We start from the raw sequence: 18,634 nt of genomic DNA, 5'->3' as shown, positions 1-18,634 counted from the left end.
GGTAGGCTGGTAGAGATCCTGATGAGTGAAAAAATTGAATCAGGTATATGCTTGTGCTAGTGCACAAAAATATAGCTAATAAAAAAAAGGTCTTGTAGATTAATTTACTCTAATCCTCCCTAAAAGAATTTCAAGTGCTGCAGCTATTGAGAATTCTCTCTTGTTTAGAAAATGAAAGGAAATAGGATGCGTCAGTAATTCGGCTCAATGAACTTTATGTGCAAAGTCACCAAAGGCTTAGGCCTACTAAATTAGCTAGCTATTGTTAACATTACTGAATTATAAGTAGTGAGTTGTGCAATGCAGTGTGTGATGACAAGTAATTTATAGATTATGACCATGTGCTATACTATAGTGTAGGTCAAGTTTACTGTTTATCGGCACTAGCCTACATTAGAATTTATGTGAAAAAATACTAGTAGTAGTATTGTTTGAAAGTAGAATGTTGACCTTATGTCATGGTCTTGTGTCTTTCTATCTATCTGTCTGTCCATCAAAATTTTCAAAGGGCTTCTGTTCGGAGACCATGAAACTGATTTTTGTCATTCTTGGTCAAGTAGTCAGATACGTTAGGGCTGAATTTTGTTGGTAGAAATTAGGTCTTTAAACTTCTCTTCACAGGGATTTTGTCTGATCATTCTCAAAGTTAGAAAAAGTAATATATGGATAGAGATGCATAAACGTTGTATACAATTCTTAGGTCAAAGGTCATTAGGGGGCAGGAGGGGCAAAAGCTAGAAATCTTATAAAGCACTTGTTCTCTTTAAGTGTAAGTGAAATTTGTTCCTGATTTGTAAGGTCACAAGAGTTCAAATCCTGGAAACCTTTAAAATGCTTCTACTCCCAGGGATTTTGTTTGATCCTTCTCAAAGTTAGACAAATTAAGAAGTGGTGAGTGGTGCCTAAAAGCTGTATATGATTTTCAGGTGAAACATCATTTGGGGTCAGGAGGGGGCGAAAACTAGGAATCTTATTAAGGTCTCGGGGCATTTTAGATTAGCACGAGACCCCATTTTTTTTATCTTAAAGCTGATGTATTGTTATTTTGTAAGTCTCATTGGTTAAAGTTAATACTTATCTACTTGATAAACATAATCTGGAAAGATAAGCTAGCTTCCCAAGCCCCCTTATTTACTAAACTAATTGGGAAACTAATTTCTATTCTGTTAAAATTAATGTGTACTGTGGCCTTAGTGCCCTCCAGTGAATTATTTTTTGGCCCTGCCCTAAAAATGATGAATTCCCTGGCCTACAATAGTCACTCTTATGATAAGATACAAATGCACTATAAGTTGTTCAGTTTACATTTTATTACTTCTACCATATAATGTTGATAGTGCTTGACCAAGTAAAAATTCACACCTTGTTTATTGACAAGCTAGAGTATAAAATCAGAACCTCCAACCTTCTTGATTTGCTGAGATATTGATATATATTTAACAAACCTACCAGAAAAGCCTCCCCCATCTCTTCATTCTTTTGATGTTATTTATTTACTCACATCTACCAGTCTTAAGTACATGTTCATAACCAGGAGAAAGAGCAGATTCCAAAATTATACCTCCATACACATACATCTTTTTTCTCTTGAGTTCATGCATTTTGCCAAAGAAATTTGCAAGCCACTAGCCTTTTGAAAACTCTCACCTAATTTCGTATGAAAATGTGAATTTGTGCCACTGAATGATGATGTCATAATGCAGCAGAATCCTCTAGCAATAGGAATGTAACACACCTCCATGCACAATGACTCCCTCCACATTCATGTTCTTGAATCCTCATTCTTTCCCTCAGCACTGTAGTGCACTGAAATGTTTATAATTTTGCTTGGATTTGTGATTTTTTTTTCAAAGTTTTCAAATTTCAATTTGATTAAATATACTAACCTCATTATAAGTTTATAATTTAATGTAAATATTTCTAAAGCTGATGTGAGTGAAGAATCTCCTCACACAGAACAAGTTAATGTCATTTGTGCTGGAAGTTCTTTTCCTGTGGAAGACATGATGACCATCTTTCATCATGTGGTGGGGTACATTATGCAGCTAGGATTCTCTGCTTCTGTACCTGCCACATAATTCCTTCCCCAATTTCATACCTTAAACTGATGAAGACAAATTTGAGCACCAATTTCCACCTCCAGGTTTGCATTGCATACTACTGTACCTAATGAATGAGACCCTCAGACTTTCTATGACTTTTCACACCTTATTTCTCGGGTATATACAATTATTTCACTTACTCCTTGTCTTTTGACTCTTCCCATTTGATTTTACAAGCCTTTCCTTGTGATTTGCTCATTTTCTCCCTCACGTGTTATATCACTACAAGCACTTCTTGTTTTGGCTCACTTTTTCTCCCACTGTTTTATGGCTTGTACTCCCTGCCTAATGTGCAAATAGCCCTGTTGCTTTGCACCACTAAACTCCAAACAACCAATCCCTGCCTAACTGTTTCCTTTGTTCTCCCTTTTAATCATTTGCATTTATCATTCTTGGACTCCCAGTCTTCGAAGCCACCTTTGCCAGTTTGAGGGATTGGATTCAATGCCTGCTTCTTCCATTTCTAAAACTCATATTTCCCATCTCCATGAATTTCTTACTACCCTTCCTTGGTACATCTCCATTCTTTACTATATGTCTACAGGCCTTTCTGTGTTCACCTCATGAACTTTCTATTTTGCTTCCATAGCCCATTCCACCTCCTCTACTATTTCTCTTCTCTGGTTCCTCTGTTGTTGGACCGTCACACCAAACATGCTCACCCTTTCAGCTGTGGGAGCATTATTATGTATTCATTAGTAAAACAGTAGCCCAAGAGTTGGTGGTGGGTGGTGTTGACTAGCTGCCCTTCATCTAATCTGTCACTGCTAAATTAGGAATGGCTTGTGCAGATAGCCCTCGTGTAGTTTTGTGCAAAATTCTAAACAAACCAAATCTCTGTTGTTGGAACCTATTGGGAAGGTGCCCTCCTATCTCAAGTCTGTCTCTCTTTCACCTTTTTCCGGAACCTTTGTTTTCCCCTTTCCTTCTTCTAAAGGAATTTGGTGGTGTCCCTGATTCCCTGGTATCATGGACTTCAGCTGCCAATCATCAATCTTTCCTCCCATTTTTGATTTTCTTGATTATCCCAAACTCAACTCACCAGTTCTGTACCTCATTCTGGCCCTTCACCCACTCCCTGTTGCATGTGCCATATGTCATCTGTCCTTCACTTCTCATCCTACTGCCATCTAACATCTTACTTGGCAGTCTAGTCACCCTATCTTTTTCTCCCCTTCATTTTTAGTCCCAACCAGTTTTCCCCATCTGATTCTGCATACCTTTGAATTCTTGGGGGTGGAGGGGGGTCGTGTTGGAATTATGTGAGAATTAACCCCTCATGAGGGTTCCCAGTCCTGAATTTCCTCTCCCTCCTTTCTGTCTTCCCCTAAATTATCTACATCTTTTCTGTATTGTTTCTTGATTGTCAAATAGTATGGGATTGTAAATTTGTGTTTCTCTGTTGGTCATTTCAGCCTGGCCTGAGGATAATCTTGGTCTGTGTTTTCAGACATCTTTCTCCACATTACTATCATCCCATCCTCACAGTTTTTTCTATTCATTCACCCAGGTCACATTTCCAGTTCTATGCCTTTCTTTTCAGTATAGCATCAGTTCCCATGCATTCACATTATATAGATCTTCACTTGATTCCTTCACATTCTGGGTCTGCAATCCATTTTATATTGACAGCAAGCTTCTCCTTGCCTGTTCCCATGCACAATTCACCAAACTTCACTTTCGTTTCTCTTTTAAACTCCAATCATTTGAGTGTCCTGTCAGTTTTCTTAACCCTTTCTCACTCTTACTCTAGTTCTCATTCACCTTGTTAGCTTGGCTATACTCAGTCTTCTCCCATTCACCTATTAAACCTTGCATTTATTTTTTACACTCCAGGTGCTTTCTCCTTTGGGGACCATTGATCCTCTCCTTCCACTTAGCTATACACATATGCATCCCACAGTGGATGCTGCACAAATAATGGAATATATTTAGGGTTTCACCAAACTCACAAATCCACCTCCCTCCCCTCCCCTTCTCTTATGGAGGATCTTGGTGGCTATACTTTTCTACCACCATCTCTTGTGTTCTTCTACCTCCTTTTAATCTGGACCTTCACTTATTTATGGACACTTCTTTCTCAGGATGGGGTGCATCTCTGAATGATGGTCTGACTTTGAGCTCTTGGTCCTTTGAGGGGCATTCTCTACTTATCATGCCTTCAATCTCTTTGCTATTCATCAGGAATTCTCACAATTCTTTCCCTTTTTATGGATCGATTATTTTTGATCGGTTTGGTTAGATCCACTGTCTTGTCTCATGTCAAATACCAAGTCCCCCCCCCCCTTTTTTCTGACTTTGGACCTCCTCCTTTATGTCTATTCCAGTTGGGTGAGTTTCATAATGTTGTCACAGTCTGTCCTACACAAGGGAAGGTCCTTCCACTTGCACGTTCTCTGTTGATCTCCTCTCATCTTACTACTCCCCAAATAATTGCCTTTTCTACACTTCTTAAAACTAATCTTCCTCTCTCTGGCATCCTGTAACTAAGACCTGGCTGTCTATGCTCTCAATCAAGTCTGGTGCCATCTTTTGCTTTAGGCCTGTCCTCCCCATCACCCCCTCCTTCCTCTGATTTGCAGAATGCTATTTGGCTCCAACCTTGATTTTCATAATCCATCTTCTGTTGTCCAAGCCACCCCATTTTCCTTCCGTAAATACCATGTAATCCAACTATATATGTCATCAGGGAGTAACATCCCTTCATGTTCACATGTAGAATTTGTGTGGCCCATCACTCTTTGAGCTGTACCATCCTATCGTGTACTTTCCTGTTGTCTCACTATGGTCACCCTTCTTCCTCTTCTAGATACCACAGTACATAACATACTTATTGCTGTTGGTCTCCACTTCACCATTTCACCTCTGCCCACCCTGCTTTATAACATATTCCCTCCTCTTTTATGTGTGTTCTACCATTGCTTGTCTATCTTTTCCACTGTGGGCTATTGGGCAGTGTTTCTACCACATTCCACCTATCCCAATGCCACAGGATAGTTTCTTCACCAGTCCTTTCTACCCTCTTTTGTTTCTTATTTATCCACAGACCCTACTATCCTTCTCTTTCCCTGACTGAAATTTCATAGTGGTTCTCAGTGCTCTTACCTGGACCCTCTCAAACCTTAACAACTTGATTTATTATCATCTGTTTTTGGACACACACGTGTGGCTGATGTCATTCAGATGTCTGTGCTATATTTTTCTCTCTAATTCTCTTAAACCACACTTTCCTTCTCGTTTACAGTGGTTGATCTTTCCTCCTCTAGTCTTCCATAACATTATTCAGTGATCACACTTTTCTTCCATAGCCTTTCCTACTATATCACTTCTTTATACTTGTTCAGTACCAGACAGACCCCTGTATTCTGTCCAGGCCATTCATTGTTTTTCATGCTCTTCATCCTTTAGGTGTTCCAATCACCATTGTTTTTCTTCCTTGGATCCCCTTCTCTACCTGGGTTCTCTCTTCTTCCACCTTTCAGGATGGATCCACCTGATCATTCATCCAGTCTGTACTTCTTTATAAATGAATGCTAGCTTTTTAGTGTCTTCCCATCAGATTCATCACCTCCTGTTTTCTCTAGCTAATATTTTCATCAACTTTTAGTGTTCTTTACCAGGCTAACATGTGGATTACAGCTCACCTTGTCATTGCCAAATACCTGCTCATATTAGCTGTCTTGTCTCTGTAGGGATTTACTCTTCCACCTGTGGCCCTTTTCCAATGCACCCTCCATCTATGGGCAAGTGAGTATACAAAAAGTTTCTCAACTCACAATCACTACAGGATACCACTAGTCACCTTATGTTGCCTTCCTGAGTACACTTACCCAAAATTTGCATTGAGCCAGGATAATGGAAAGAGCTCATACCATCATCTAGCACTGTCAGATGGTGTGCTCTTCAAGATTTCCTCTTGGTATCTCTGTATATATATCTGTATTACTTTTCATGTCCATTCCAGGCCATACCCATTTCATAGAATATCATGAGAAAAAAACCAGCACCAGAGCAGTGTTTCTGCTCACATCTCTGGTCAGCACTTGCTGGCTTTTAAAAATAAGGTTTTGGGATCACTAGTTGCACTGTCTCTAGTACAAAAAACCTTTCTGGACTGAAGGACTGATGGGGATCCAGAAACATTATCTGGATCTCCCCTAAGCAAATTCTCCCCCTTACCACTTACCAGCTCCCATCTGGTGGGTTGGTGGACCATGAATAATCTTCACTGATTGGGACATAACTGCTTGGAATAGAACAAGGGGTCCCTCTGGTGAGAAGTGGGAATGGGGTGACACTGGAGAGTAGTGCAGAGCACCCCACATATGTACTATAATACATCATAATCTTCAAGTAGACTGATGGTATCTCTATTACTAGTCTATTCCACACCATGCTGACAAAACAAAAAACACTCCTGTAACTGACATGCAGTCCTTAGAGACTGATGATAAAGTTGAGGTGAAAACTATGCACTCGCATACTCTACTCCCACAACAGGCAAGGGACCCATAGGTTTATATAAGTATCTATATAGACATGATTCCATACAGTGCCCTACTCCTGCAACTGGCATAGTGTCTGTAGAGACTGATGGTAGAAGTGATGAGCATAGATACTTATCACAAGTGCCCTCCTCCCACAGCTGGTTTTGACCCATTGAGTCTGATGGTAGAGGAGGTGAGCACACAAGGCATGGTCTGAATGAGCCCCAACCTCACTATACATATGGGCTGCCCTGCAGCTTGTGTATGAGTTGTCAGATGGACATGTACCTGTTCTGCCCATCCTTGCAACACCCTTATGGCTTTTTTTTGCTTCTTCTATTTTTCTACATAAGTAAAGAGCATACCCTGGACAAGATGAGAGCCATATGGATCCCTTACCATCAGATGTCACACCCCCATGGGCTTCCATAGATCATTTTCTGCACCTTTGCATCAGTGTCTCCACCATTTCAATGTGGGATTCTGGCTGTTTGAAGAGGTGAGGTATAGTTTCAGATGTTAAAATTTTCCTCACCTGAAAGTGTATATTCCAATAGATACCTCTACACATATTCCCACTCATCCTCCCCACTATTCTGGTGCACATTTATTCAATACCTCATCAAAGAATAAAGATTCATAAACACGAATGTAGAAAGAATCATTGTGCATGGAGGTGTGTCACACTCCTATTGGTGGAGGGTTCTGCTACATGATAATATCATCATGTAGTGGCACAAATTCACATGTTTTCACATGAGGCTAGGTTGGAGTTTTCACAAAGCTGGTGGCTTGCAAATCTCTTTGGCAGAACATGCAAATTCAAAAGGAAAGGTGCTTCTGTGTGTGTCAAGGTGAGTACCTAATGGAAATACATTTTCAGGTAAGGAAAATGTTAACTCCTGAAGCACAGTAAAATCATGATTGTTTCCCTGTTTTATGGTGAAGAAGGCCAAACTTCAACACAAAATGTTAAAGTGTGTTTACTAAAATTGTTGTTCCAAACAGAAATTAATTTTATAACCTAATTATAAATTAGTTAGAAAGCTATAGTAGTTTTATGATGACCTGTTTTAGTGAGTGATAATATTTTGCCTCAGTTTGAGTGAATCTGTGAAGGTTAGCAACCATGTCTTCCTGAGTGAAAGTAGATTTCATAAGATCGTACATACGAGAAACTATGTTTCTTATACATATATTATTTATTGTTATATGTTTTACAGAAATAACTAAAACTTAAGCATTTATGAGTAAATAATGGTGATATACATAAATGTGGTAATCAAAATGCCATTATATTTCACAAAATACTGGTGTGTTAAGTTACATATTTGTACTTTGTAGGCCAGTTTTACTTTTAATTATAAATTTGGTTACTAAAAATGTATTACTTTTCTACTCAGCTGCATCTCATGATCTTTTTTTAAATTTTAATATTATACAAGTTTTAATTTTAAAAGGAAATATTTATTATCTCAATGTTCACATATTCGTATCATGTGATGCATCTGTGTGCCAAATTGCCCAATTTAGATTTTTTCTTTTTACCTCTTGATCTTCTGAGTTTGGCACAAATTGCTTATATTAAAAGTATTGCTAAGCCATAGTGTAAATTTCTTTCCAAACTTATTGCTTTACTGAGACATAACTAAGAGCTTCGCATGTTTACATGATTCTCAGACCCAGAGTTACTGTTTGTCACAAACAGTGTAATGGCTCACCCCTTGATTTATTGTTTTTTTGTCTAGGGTGACTACTGCTCCATACAGCAAAATAAAAACAAAACAGAAAAATTATTTAATAAAAGAATAAAGGTTTAAACTTTGGATATAAATAACTTCACAATCAATACTGAAAAGGGCAGAAAGAACTGTGTTACTCAATTTATTGTTTGTTTTTCAACTAATTTTTTCATTATATTTGGATGATGTCTTTGAAGACCCTGGAATCAAGTATGCTGTTTGTCTAGAGAAATCTACAGATGAGATACACAGTGTTACTAAAAAACTTTTGATATCTATTTTGGAGATTCCATATCATGAAATTCACCTTTCATGCAGACTGACTCAGTAAAATCTCAGATGAATCTTTAATACAAATACTTTGTTGAGAAATCTGAATTTTTTTGTGTAACACATACTTTTCACATTTAGTAAAAAACTGCCAAATTTTATGAAAATACACAAAGTAAATTTGGAATTATATAGTTCTTAATTCTCCAGTATGGACTCAGTCCAATGGACCACAACCATGTATGTAGGGTTAATATCACAGAGTTCTGCTCGGTAAAAGCTTGTCACATTTATGTACTAATCCTACTAAATCACATATTTGTTAGTTGTTTATTCTTTATTTCTTTTTATTTTATATATCAATCAGTTTATTAATTTATCTTATTAGCTACGACAACAACAATAACCACCCAGCCAGCAGAGGAAATATCTCTCGCTCACATCAATCAAGAGGTGAGAAGATTTATAGTATTAAATTTTTACTGGGTTCAGCTCCAAGTCTAACAAATAATTGAGCCTTTAGATTCGGAAGCAAGATAAGACATCCCAATCAGAAATCACTTAATTCTCAACAATTCATTCTTAACTGTCCAAATACTGATTTCTGCTAGAAAGATGTATAAGGCCATCTTAGGTTTAACATCAGCTGCGTGTGTAGGTTTTTAAAACATAACAAAATTAAAACAAAAAGCTTTTAAAATTTCATTGAAAATAAATTTAGAAATCCATCATTTGTGATATCATTGTCAGTTCACAATTTTACTCTCTATTTGACACTTGGAACACCTTGACCAATTCTATAAACCATTTCTGTACCAGTAGAAATACTTAACAAATTATATAAAACTCAGAACAAACTTACTAAGTAATATATAATTCAACTTAAAAAGAGATTTATTCCATTCAATTTAATTTTTCTATCATTTTTTATGTTGTGAGATTTCCAAAATTTTTTTGTTTGACAATGTTTTAAAAAACATCAAAAAGCTTTTTTTTGTCCATTTTATATATCTAGTCAGTTTCAACAGGATTGATGTTCATAACGTATTTCTTTTAATACTTTACTCTGGTTATAACTATAAGTGGTGAATACTGCAATTGGCAATAAATTTTAAAATAATATAGGAAAAACTGACAAAAATGTATTGATGATGTTTTTGAAATGGTATCACTATTTATTATTAAATATTTTTGTCAAGCTAGGTAACAGTATTTTTGCTAACTGTATTCTTATTCAAAATCTATTAAATATAGCTTCTTTTCTATAAGCAATTAGTTTATTTATTCAAGTGTGATGTGAGATTTAAATTATCAAAATATTTTGCCATCAACTTCATTACTCGCTAAGCCTAGCTAGTCATATCATAAAAGAAAATTTTTACAGCTTTCAAACAGATATGATTTTATATGAACATACTTTCTCCAGTTAACAGATTGTCTAAAGAGACTATAGAAACAAATTCTGAGATCTGGTTTATTCCTATGTCTTATAAACTTCCCATGAGTTTCTTTTGTTCTTCTCAGCAACATCACTGTGTTTTTACATTCATATAAAACAAGAAATTACATCTGACACCATTTTATTTACTCTACATTCATGTAAATAGTAGATAACTGGCTCTATCCAATGATATTTAAACTTTGTTTCATTAATAGCTCGATTCACATGCTCTGATATAATAAAAGGGTGAGAACAAAAATGTATACTATAAAACCAGTGAAAGAGAAGAAAATCACATGAGAAATAAATCATGAATATTATCTAAGGATTATAGTTTATTAGCGTAAATACAATCCTATACTTTGGGATGAGCAGAATAATTCTAAAATAAAAATTGATGTGTTCTTTACAGGTGAGTCCTTAGAGAAATTGGAAGTTTGAAATCGTTTTTCATTTTACTCTGAAAATTATATTCTTCATTATTGGTGATATGCTAGCAAAAATTAAAATGTTTTTATTGTGGTTTTCATATGATTTAATAACATTTAAGGTTAGTGTTGAACATTTTGCATATTTTTATTTTATAAACACGAGTTAGGCAACTTTTTTTTGTTATGTCATTAAAATATGGTTTCTGCAGAAAGTCTATTTTGATTAGTTTTTTGTATTTCCTCCCTATCTTATAGCTGTTCAGTTTATGATCTGATATTAAACATATAATGGCTGGCGACGGCTTTAATGGGCAATAAAGAAAAACTTTAATATAAGTTTAAAATGAAAGCAAATGTACAACGGTTCGACAAGGTTTTGTCATCATTTCTAGGTTTGCATTGCCTCCTAGATCTCAACAATAAAACTTTTGGTTGAAATGCTATTCAAAAAGAAATTAAGTTATGCAGTGTCTAGTGAAAATATGGCAAAACACAACTTATTATTCTAGCATGAAATGCAGTAATTTTAGTTTATGGCTCTTGTTTATTTTTGAGATATCTTGACAAACACTTTCCTTAAAACTATATAACAAATGGACCCAAAACTTGGGATAACATTTTTGCATAGAGGTCATTCCATACAATTCATTATATAGTTTAAAAAAACCTGTGCTTGAGCACATCTTCTAGAAATTAAAATTTGTGTGTAATATTGCTAAAGCTATTACTGCATCTGATAAGAAAGTTTATGCATGTACTATCATTTATTTTTATTTTTCATCTTTTTGTACTCAAACAATGGGATTATGTTATAGCCACATGTAAGATCTACACTAATTGTTCAATGCTTTGCAACATGGTTAAAAACATTTAGTTGTAAAATGAGAAGAACAGCTTGGTTAGTTTTGTTTGTTGTTAATTTTTTTTAAAGGGGGTATACAGACATTAATTTGTAGAGAAAATGTTTTAAATGCTGAACTGTTTTTAATGGAAAATATGCAGAAATGCTGTTGTTATTTGATGCTTTATATAGGTTTATATAGATATATATAATCACCACTTTAAAGAGAATTAGCACTTTGATTGCAAAGAGAGTATCAGCACTTTGATAAATAAATATTTTTTCAGGTATTATTTTAGCCTTTGTTAAATTTTATTATGCTTATAGTGTGTATGTATAACACCAATATTACCAGCAAAAACAACGATCCTTATAGTTGTGGTAACATTGTTATGAAGTAATTTGAATATGAGGTTGCAGTTGCCACTAATAATTCTTGTGAATAAAATTTTCTAATAAATGTATGAATTTAGAACCATAGAAAATTCACAGTGGTTTATGAAATTTGTCATTTCTTTCTTTGTTCAAACTGCAGCCTTTTTCCCTCCATGTATAATTTCTGTAAGCAGTATTACGGATAAAAGAAATTCCAAAACATACCTCCACTGCCACTTATAGCTATTACTCAACTGCCAGAGTTTCTTCTTTGACCATCTAAGCATTAGTCTAAAACTGTCAGTGATCTTATTCATAGTAAGATGGAGATGTATATTCAGATCTGTGTTGTCCTCCAGGGGGGTCAGAGGTTGTATTTGAGGATGATCCTCGACATTTTGAAGAGTATTTAGATTTGCTTTTTTCCTGTGCATTCTGTTAGTCTGTTGGATCTTCAGCCCTCCTGTGGGTCATTGGTAAGTTTAAAGACTTGCAGGGTCCGGGTTTCAATTCCTTAAAGTGGATGCAGCAGATGGCCCGCAGTTGCTTTGCTCTAACAAAACAACTTACTTCACCCAGGGGCATCAAGAGCCAGCTCAGATCCCGGGGTGAGTAATATCATGGGCCCCCTCTTTCATTGTATTTTGCTGATTTTTCATAAAAGAAATTTAGGTGTAAAATTACTTCATGAACCCATGAAAAAGCATTAGCCATTTTAGCTCATAAAGTAGTATGCATTCCTGGTGAGTTTGGAATATCCCACTGCCGGGCCCTGTGCTGTGGGATATGCTGCTTTTTTGTTTTCTTCTGCTGTTTCTTTGAGTGTGTGTGATGTTTTAGGCTTTTTCTTGGTTGCTTTTGAGCCTGCAACGTAATTGATGGCTGAAAGGTCTGGAAGCAAATTTTTTTCTACATACACAGAAATTATGGTTCATGCTGGAAGGTTTACTTCTTAGTTACGTGAAGGGACAGTTAGGCCTTATCCAACACATTGTTGGAACTTCATGATTTTGCCTACTACCACCACCATTTTTCCAATTCTCAAATAATTTCTGCTCTTTGAATTTTGGGATTCTAAGGCAGAGTTTGTAGTTCACCTATATAGGTCGATATTTCCTGATAGAATAGAGTAAGTCTTTGGACTTACAATTCACCTTCAACACTCTGTTTCCAGTCACTTATCTTTGTTAGAAAACTTACAAGATTACCAGGATGAGCTGGATCCATTGTTAGCATGCATGTTGATTAAATTTTTGGCTTCTACATTCCTTCCAGTTCTTGTTGGAGTCTTAAATCTCACCGGCTTCTAGAGGGGGGTCATAGTTTTGCCCATATATGCGAGTACCGTACAACATCAGCTCCTTAGTACGTTGGTACTCAGAATATATTCTGTCTACATCCAAGGTCTCTACTGCTTTGTCAGATTGCCAGCAGCGTCAGTGATTATTGTATACTTTCATGTGCTGTGGGGGCTCGGTTCCAAGATTTTCTGAATGTGTGGAAATCTTATCCATCGGTCTAGAAGCTCTGCAAGTTATTGGGTCACAATTGGTCATTCAGTTCACATTTTCCCCACTATTATCCACCCAACCTGTAGGGTTTCTGTCTCCTGCAATTCATTGGGATTTGGAACTTAGTTGTATGGTTATCTGAGTCTGGTTGGTCTGGGGGTAGCAAGATAGTCAGGCTAATTCTTCAGAGTTTCTATTCATGTTGGTTGTTGGGCCTATGAAGACAGGAGGTTGGTGTCCAGTCATCAATCTTCCTTGTCTATATCAATGCCTAGATTCTCCAAAGTTCACAAATTAATCATTCCTCAATCTGTGTTGATTTCTTTTACTGGGATTTTAGATGTCCAATTTGGTTGTAGTTGGCTTCTATATGCACTTTGCTTTGGTGATGGAGGCCACCACTATCAGCTTTTTTGGTGCACAAGGGTCTGGTACTGCAGATCAGTTTTTCTTTCTGTCTTGCATAGGCTTAACATGGGTTCTGCTGTATCGTATGACTTTTGTCATTCCCTTCATTCCATTGTATTGTGCACACACCATTCCATGGATGACTGGTTACTGCTGGCAACATCTCATCAGGTGTTAAACCATCACTTCCTGCTTCTACTTTCAGATACAACCCACAAAGGCTTCTCTTTTGGGACTGTGACATCTATTCTTGCTCCAATTCAGTGTCATCAGTCTGGGTATTTTTTATTTTTCATCTCATCTCTCAGTTGGGCTCAGCTGCCACTCATCCTGCTCAACACTTTAGAATAGGATTCCACACTCTTACTCACCTCTCCTTCTCCCACTGCACAGATACTTCTCTCTCTTCTGGGAATGTGGGCATCCCTCAAATCCTTCATACCTTTGGGATGAGAACATAAGTGATTCCTTTTATTGGTTTTTAAGCGACCAGGGATCATTCTTTGATCTTGATGGATTAAGACCAGATGCTACTACAAATTGGATTCCTCTACTGCTGCCTCATTCAGAGTTCCATTCTTTTTATGAATGCCTTGCTTCAGGGATGGAGTACATATACCAACAGTCAGGAATTCCAGAGTATGCATGTACAATGAGGATTACCAGCACAATGATTTCATCCTCCTTGCTCTTTAACAGGCAATGGCTCATAAGGGGTAAATCCTCAGGTTTCACTCTGACTATTCCACAGTGGTGTCTTATGTTTCTCATCAAGGAGGCATGTGGTCGAGGGCTTCTTATTCTTGAATTTTGGACCTCCTTTCTCGCGACTAGTCTTATCTAATCACCCTTCTAGTTGGTGATGCCTGTGGTAGCAGGTTCATTGTCTCAATTCAGACATTCTACCAACACAAAAGATGTTGCATCGCAAGGTTCAGTTGGATTGCCTCTCATTTTGCAACTGTAATTTGTCATGTTCAGTGAGGGTCTTGAAGGTTTTGTTTCCTGCACTTATACCTTTATTTTGGTATCTTTTTGAAGGCAGGGTATCTTCTGTCAGTCACTAATCAAATTTCTCTTTTCTATGTCCTTAGCATCCTTGTTCAAATTGCCTGCTGAAGGTCACTGTGGAGACTGGTATGTGGACCTCCCCAATACACAAATAATTATTTGCCTGACCTGGCAGTGTCTTCATCTGAGTATTTTTGCCTAACCCTTGTAGCTATCTTAGCTATTTCTGTTAGATTATCCAGAGGGTGAGTATTTTTATTTCTACCTCTCAGGGTCCCTTACCTTGTTTTCACAGGATCCCACTCTGTGGAGAGTGTTGCCCAGACAGGTGTGCATTTATCAAACCAATTCTGCACTAGCAATTACCATTTCACTATAATTACTACTGGTTGCAAAAGGCACAGTAGAAATGAGGTGTTCCTTAAGACCACCTAGGAGCTCAACAGGTGGTATTACTATATTATGTTGGACCACCACTCATGGACTATCATGAGTAAAGCTAAAGGGGATCCTGCCCATCCCTGCTGATCATCAGATTGAATAAATCGGGGTCAGTTTGCATTTAAAAATGTAAGGAACTTGGCTCACCTATTGCAATGTTTCCAGAGCATTGCTCCTCAGCATTCCCCAATGTGCATTACCCTCCAGCTCTATTAGTGGAGCTAGGGAGTCCTTACCATGCCTACTTTCCAGTCACTGGGGTGATAGACAAAGGCTTTTCCTTCAGAGTGTTAGAGTGAATTCCTCCACTCTTGGAGAAGAGGGCAAATTTGAGGGCCCTTCTACCCAGGTCCATGGATGTTTTTTTTTTCCTGTCTGTAGGAATGGTGCAGCCTACTTGGGAGCCTACTCGTAATACCAGTTGAGATTTGGTGCTCGGGTTTTTCCCATTGGGGTGTGCATGGCCCTTAATTTTGATCAGTATAAGTTTAATATATTGTTCATGGAAGGAGATCCACTATCTCCTCTTAATTCTGAATGCAGAGTGATTCCATCCTGAGTCCTTGGTTGTTCCACCTCCTTTTCATAATAAGGGGGGCAAGTAGAAGGCTCCTTGCCCACTCGTTTGGGAAGTCAGGATGAATGTTCATAATTCCAGACTGGGGGAGTTGTGTTCCTTTGGTTGAGTAAAGCATACACTATCCTATCATTCTGAGCCTGGGATGTTGCCTTTTGTGCTTCATGAGATGTAGAAGAAGGTTTGTCCTCTTAGGTGTTGCTTACCTTCTCATCATGATTCCGGTGGTTTGGAATGCATCACTCTACGGCTACAGGTTGGAATCCAATCAAAAGTATATCTATATATAACATTGAGGTCCAATTGCCCAATCCACCAACTTGGGATATAGGAACCACAACACCTTAATTCCAACCCCGAGTAGTGGAATTTCAGCTATCTGGTTGGGGCTGACCTATAGTGATTATTACTTATGTACAATTCCACCCTTGATACAGGAACTAAGTTCAGGGTGAAGAACATACCTGTTCTAAATCTAGTGTGGTTCCCCCACTCGGGTACCACTCTTATCTTGGTACACCTATGATCTGTGCAGGTGCTTTCTGCATGGATAATGCCCTCACCAGCTCCTTCACCTTCTCAATTTGTAATTTTAGCTATAAGTGGCAGTGGAGGTAAGTATGTTTTGGAAATTAACATTTTCAGAAATTGAAAATGTATTTCCAACAACACTTACCTCCACTGACACTTTCCCACCCTTCCTTTCAAATAAGAGCCGGTGTTAGAGACTGGGATGGTATCAGTCTCAAAAAAAGTGATAAAATTATCTGAATGAGGTGCTTATTTACAATACCTGTATAGAGAGTGCATTGACATAGGTGGAGAGTATCACAAGACAAATATAGCTGAGGACAATTGAGTTGGGTATAAAAGACTGGAGCAAGCGAGAAACAATCGAACCAATGCTTAGATGGGCAAAGAAGAAACCCTGGTGGTCGAGTAATAGCTATAAGTGTCAGAAGAGGTAATTATTATTAGAAATACATTTTCAATTTAGCAAAATGTTAATTTTCTCTTCAAAATGAAATAATTTCCCATCTACATAATTTCTACAGTGAAACACTTTTTTAAGGTTTCAAATAATGTTACCAAAATTAAAACCAAAAAATATAATGATCATAGACATTATATTATGAAAGATGTATTATATATCGTTTGGAGCAGTGCCTTTTAGTATTTTATCTAATATTTACATTTCAGACTTGAATTTAAATTTTTCATGTAAGTAAAGTTTATCTACTTAATATGTTTTATATTATTTTTGACATAGTCGGTAAACATACACATTGTGAAGATTTTCAAAAGTACCTTTGATACTGATGTAACAATTTTATACTCTCCTTTTTATAAAGTGATATATGTGTTTCTGTTTTTAAAGATAGAGGAAAGTACAAACTCTGGGCTGATTAGCTGAAAATTTTTTGTCTTAATTAATAGATATTTCTGGTTTTTTTAAATTGTGCATAACTGCTTTATGATTTTAGTTGTTTTTTTGTTTTTTTTTCTTAATAAGTATGTCCATGCACCTGTTTCCTTTTAGGACCTCCCACCAAGTTATGAGGAGGCTATCAAGTATTCCTCTCCAGTAACTTTGTTGCCTCATTCAGAAAAAGAAGAGCAACAGGCGTAATGTGAGCTCATTAGTTCAGGGAACGGCTTAAAAGATAAATAATTGTTTTATTTATTTATTATTTTTTGCTTTTTCGCATTTGATAATTATCCTTTAGCTAAAAAAATCTTCTGTTAAAAAAAAAAAAAAGTGTTTTGATTTATTTTCACTTCCTTAACAGATCATCAAATATTACTCATTGAAAACCAACTATTTTATTGTATTAAGTTGTGAAGTTAATGATTTCTAATGTTGGTTTTATGTTCTTTTTGTTGTTTACTTATCCAAACATTGAATGATAACATCAGACTTCTCTTTTCTAAACCTTTACTCAATCAGCACAAACAAAGGTGGCTAGGAACTACTATTGTTTCATAAAGCATGGCATCAATTAACTTCTAAAAACTCAATAATTGGAAACATGTTGTCTGGCAGCTAATAATTTAGCTGGCAACCTGTATCACAGACTATTAACTGAACATTTTTAATTAATTGTACTATTACCTAATTAGTTAACAGGTTTTTGTTTGTTTTTTTTCCTTCAGATTTTAAATATAGTATTTTTCCACTGAATATTTTACCTAATATTGAATTGATACATCAGTACTTATTATTAACTACTGGTACATACAACCTTAATTTTTCATGGTCATTGTTATAGCCATCAAGAGGTTAAAAATTGAAAAAGGGTGAAAATTACAATTGTAACTCTGCTAACTAGATTAAAATCCCATCCAATCTCAATTTCAATTTATGCAGAAAATTTTAACTTCATAGGATGGTGTTTCATCCTTAAAACAAAATTAATTGGTTGAGGCATTACATGGCTTGTATTTAGTTCACAGGTCAATGTTCCTGTGGTAAAAAAATAACAAACCATAAGGTTCTCTTATTTTTATTCATATTTCTTGACCAGCTAAAGTAAATGCAAATTTTTAATTGTATGTTTGGTTGAATGTTAGGATCAATTAGGATAGAAGACTTAGAAAAAGATCACATGCATGTTAAATTTGGTCTGTATTTTTAAAAAACATGATTTTTACAAAGCTATCAACTAATTGATGAATATCTCATTAAGAGCTTATTCATGAAAAAAGAGAGTAATATTCAGCTGTATAAATTATGGCATGATATGAAAGAAAATATATTGTTTTTGATTTTTTCACTTTTAAAATAGCACAGTGTATGAAGTTATGTTGGGGAAAATCATCTTTGTAAAAGATCTGTAATTGAAAAAACCAGAACTCTGTACACAATCTCTCTCGGGCTGTTACACTTGTTTCTCAGCCTAATGATCGCCATTTTAATTTCCATTCATTTGTTATCTATTTTTAATGTATCTTTTTTTTTTTTTAGTATATATATATATATATATATATATATATCTC

At 36.2% G+C, this 18,634-nt stretch overlaps 1 protein-coding gene across 7 annotated transcripts in view; it reads left to right on the top strand.

Annotated features, from left to right (window-relative positions):
• The window catches only part of LOC106461945, a 101,144-nt gene that overhangs the window by 32,462 nt on the left and 50,048 nt on the right, over positions 1-18,634 (top strand). For 5 of the 7 annotated variants that reach the window (XR_002611115.1, XR_002611112.1, XR_002611113.1 and 2 more), the window contains exons 6-7: positions 8,990-9,054; positions 17,178-17,268. Coding sequence is in view for 3 of the 7 variants with exons in the window: in XM_022389048.1 (XP_022244756.1) it covers positions 8,990-9,054; positions 17,178-17,267 (155 nt within the window). In the remaining 4 variants the exon portion in view is untranslated. Of the gene's footprint in view, positions 1-8,989; positions 9,055-17,177; positions 18,626-18,634 lie in introns of those variants that run through there. The other 2 variants (XM_022389047.1, XM_022389049.1) reach the window with 2 other exon arrangements.

This window comes from Limulus polyphemus, unplaced genomic scaffold (assembly GCF_000517525.1).
Source record: "Limulus polyphemus unplaced genomic scaffold, Limulus_polyphemus-2.1.2 Scaffold1063, whole genome shotgun sequence".
Lineage (NCBI taxonomy): Eukaryota > Metazoa > Arthropoda > Merostomata > Xiphosura > Limulidae > Limulus > Limulus polyphemus.
This window is presented reverse-complemented; position numbering and strand designations above follow the sequence as displayed.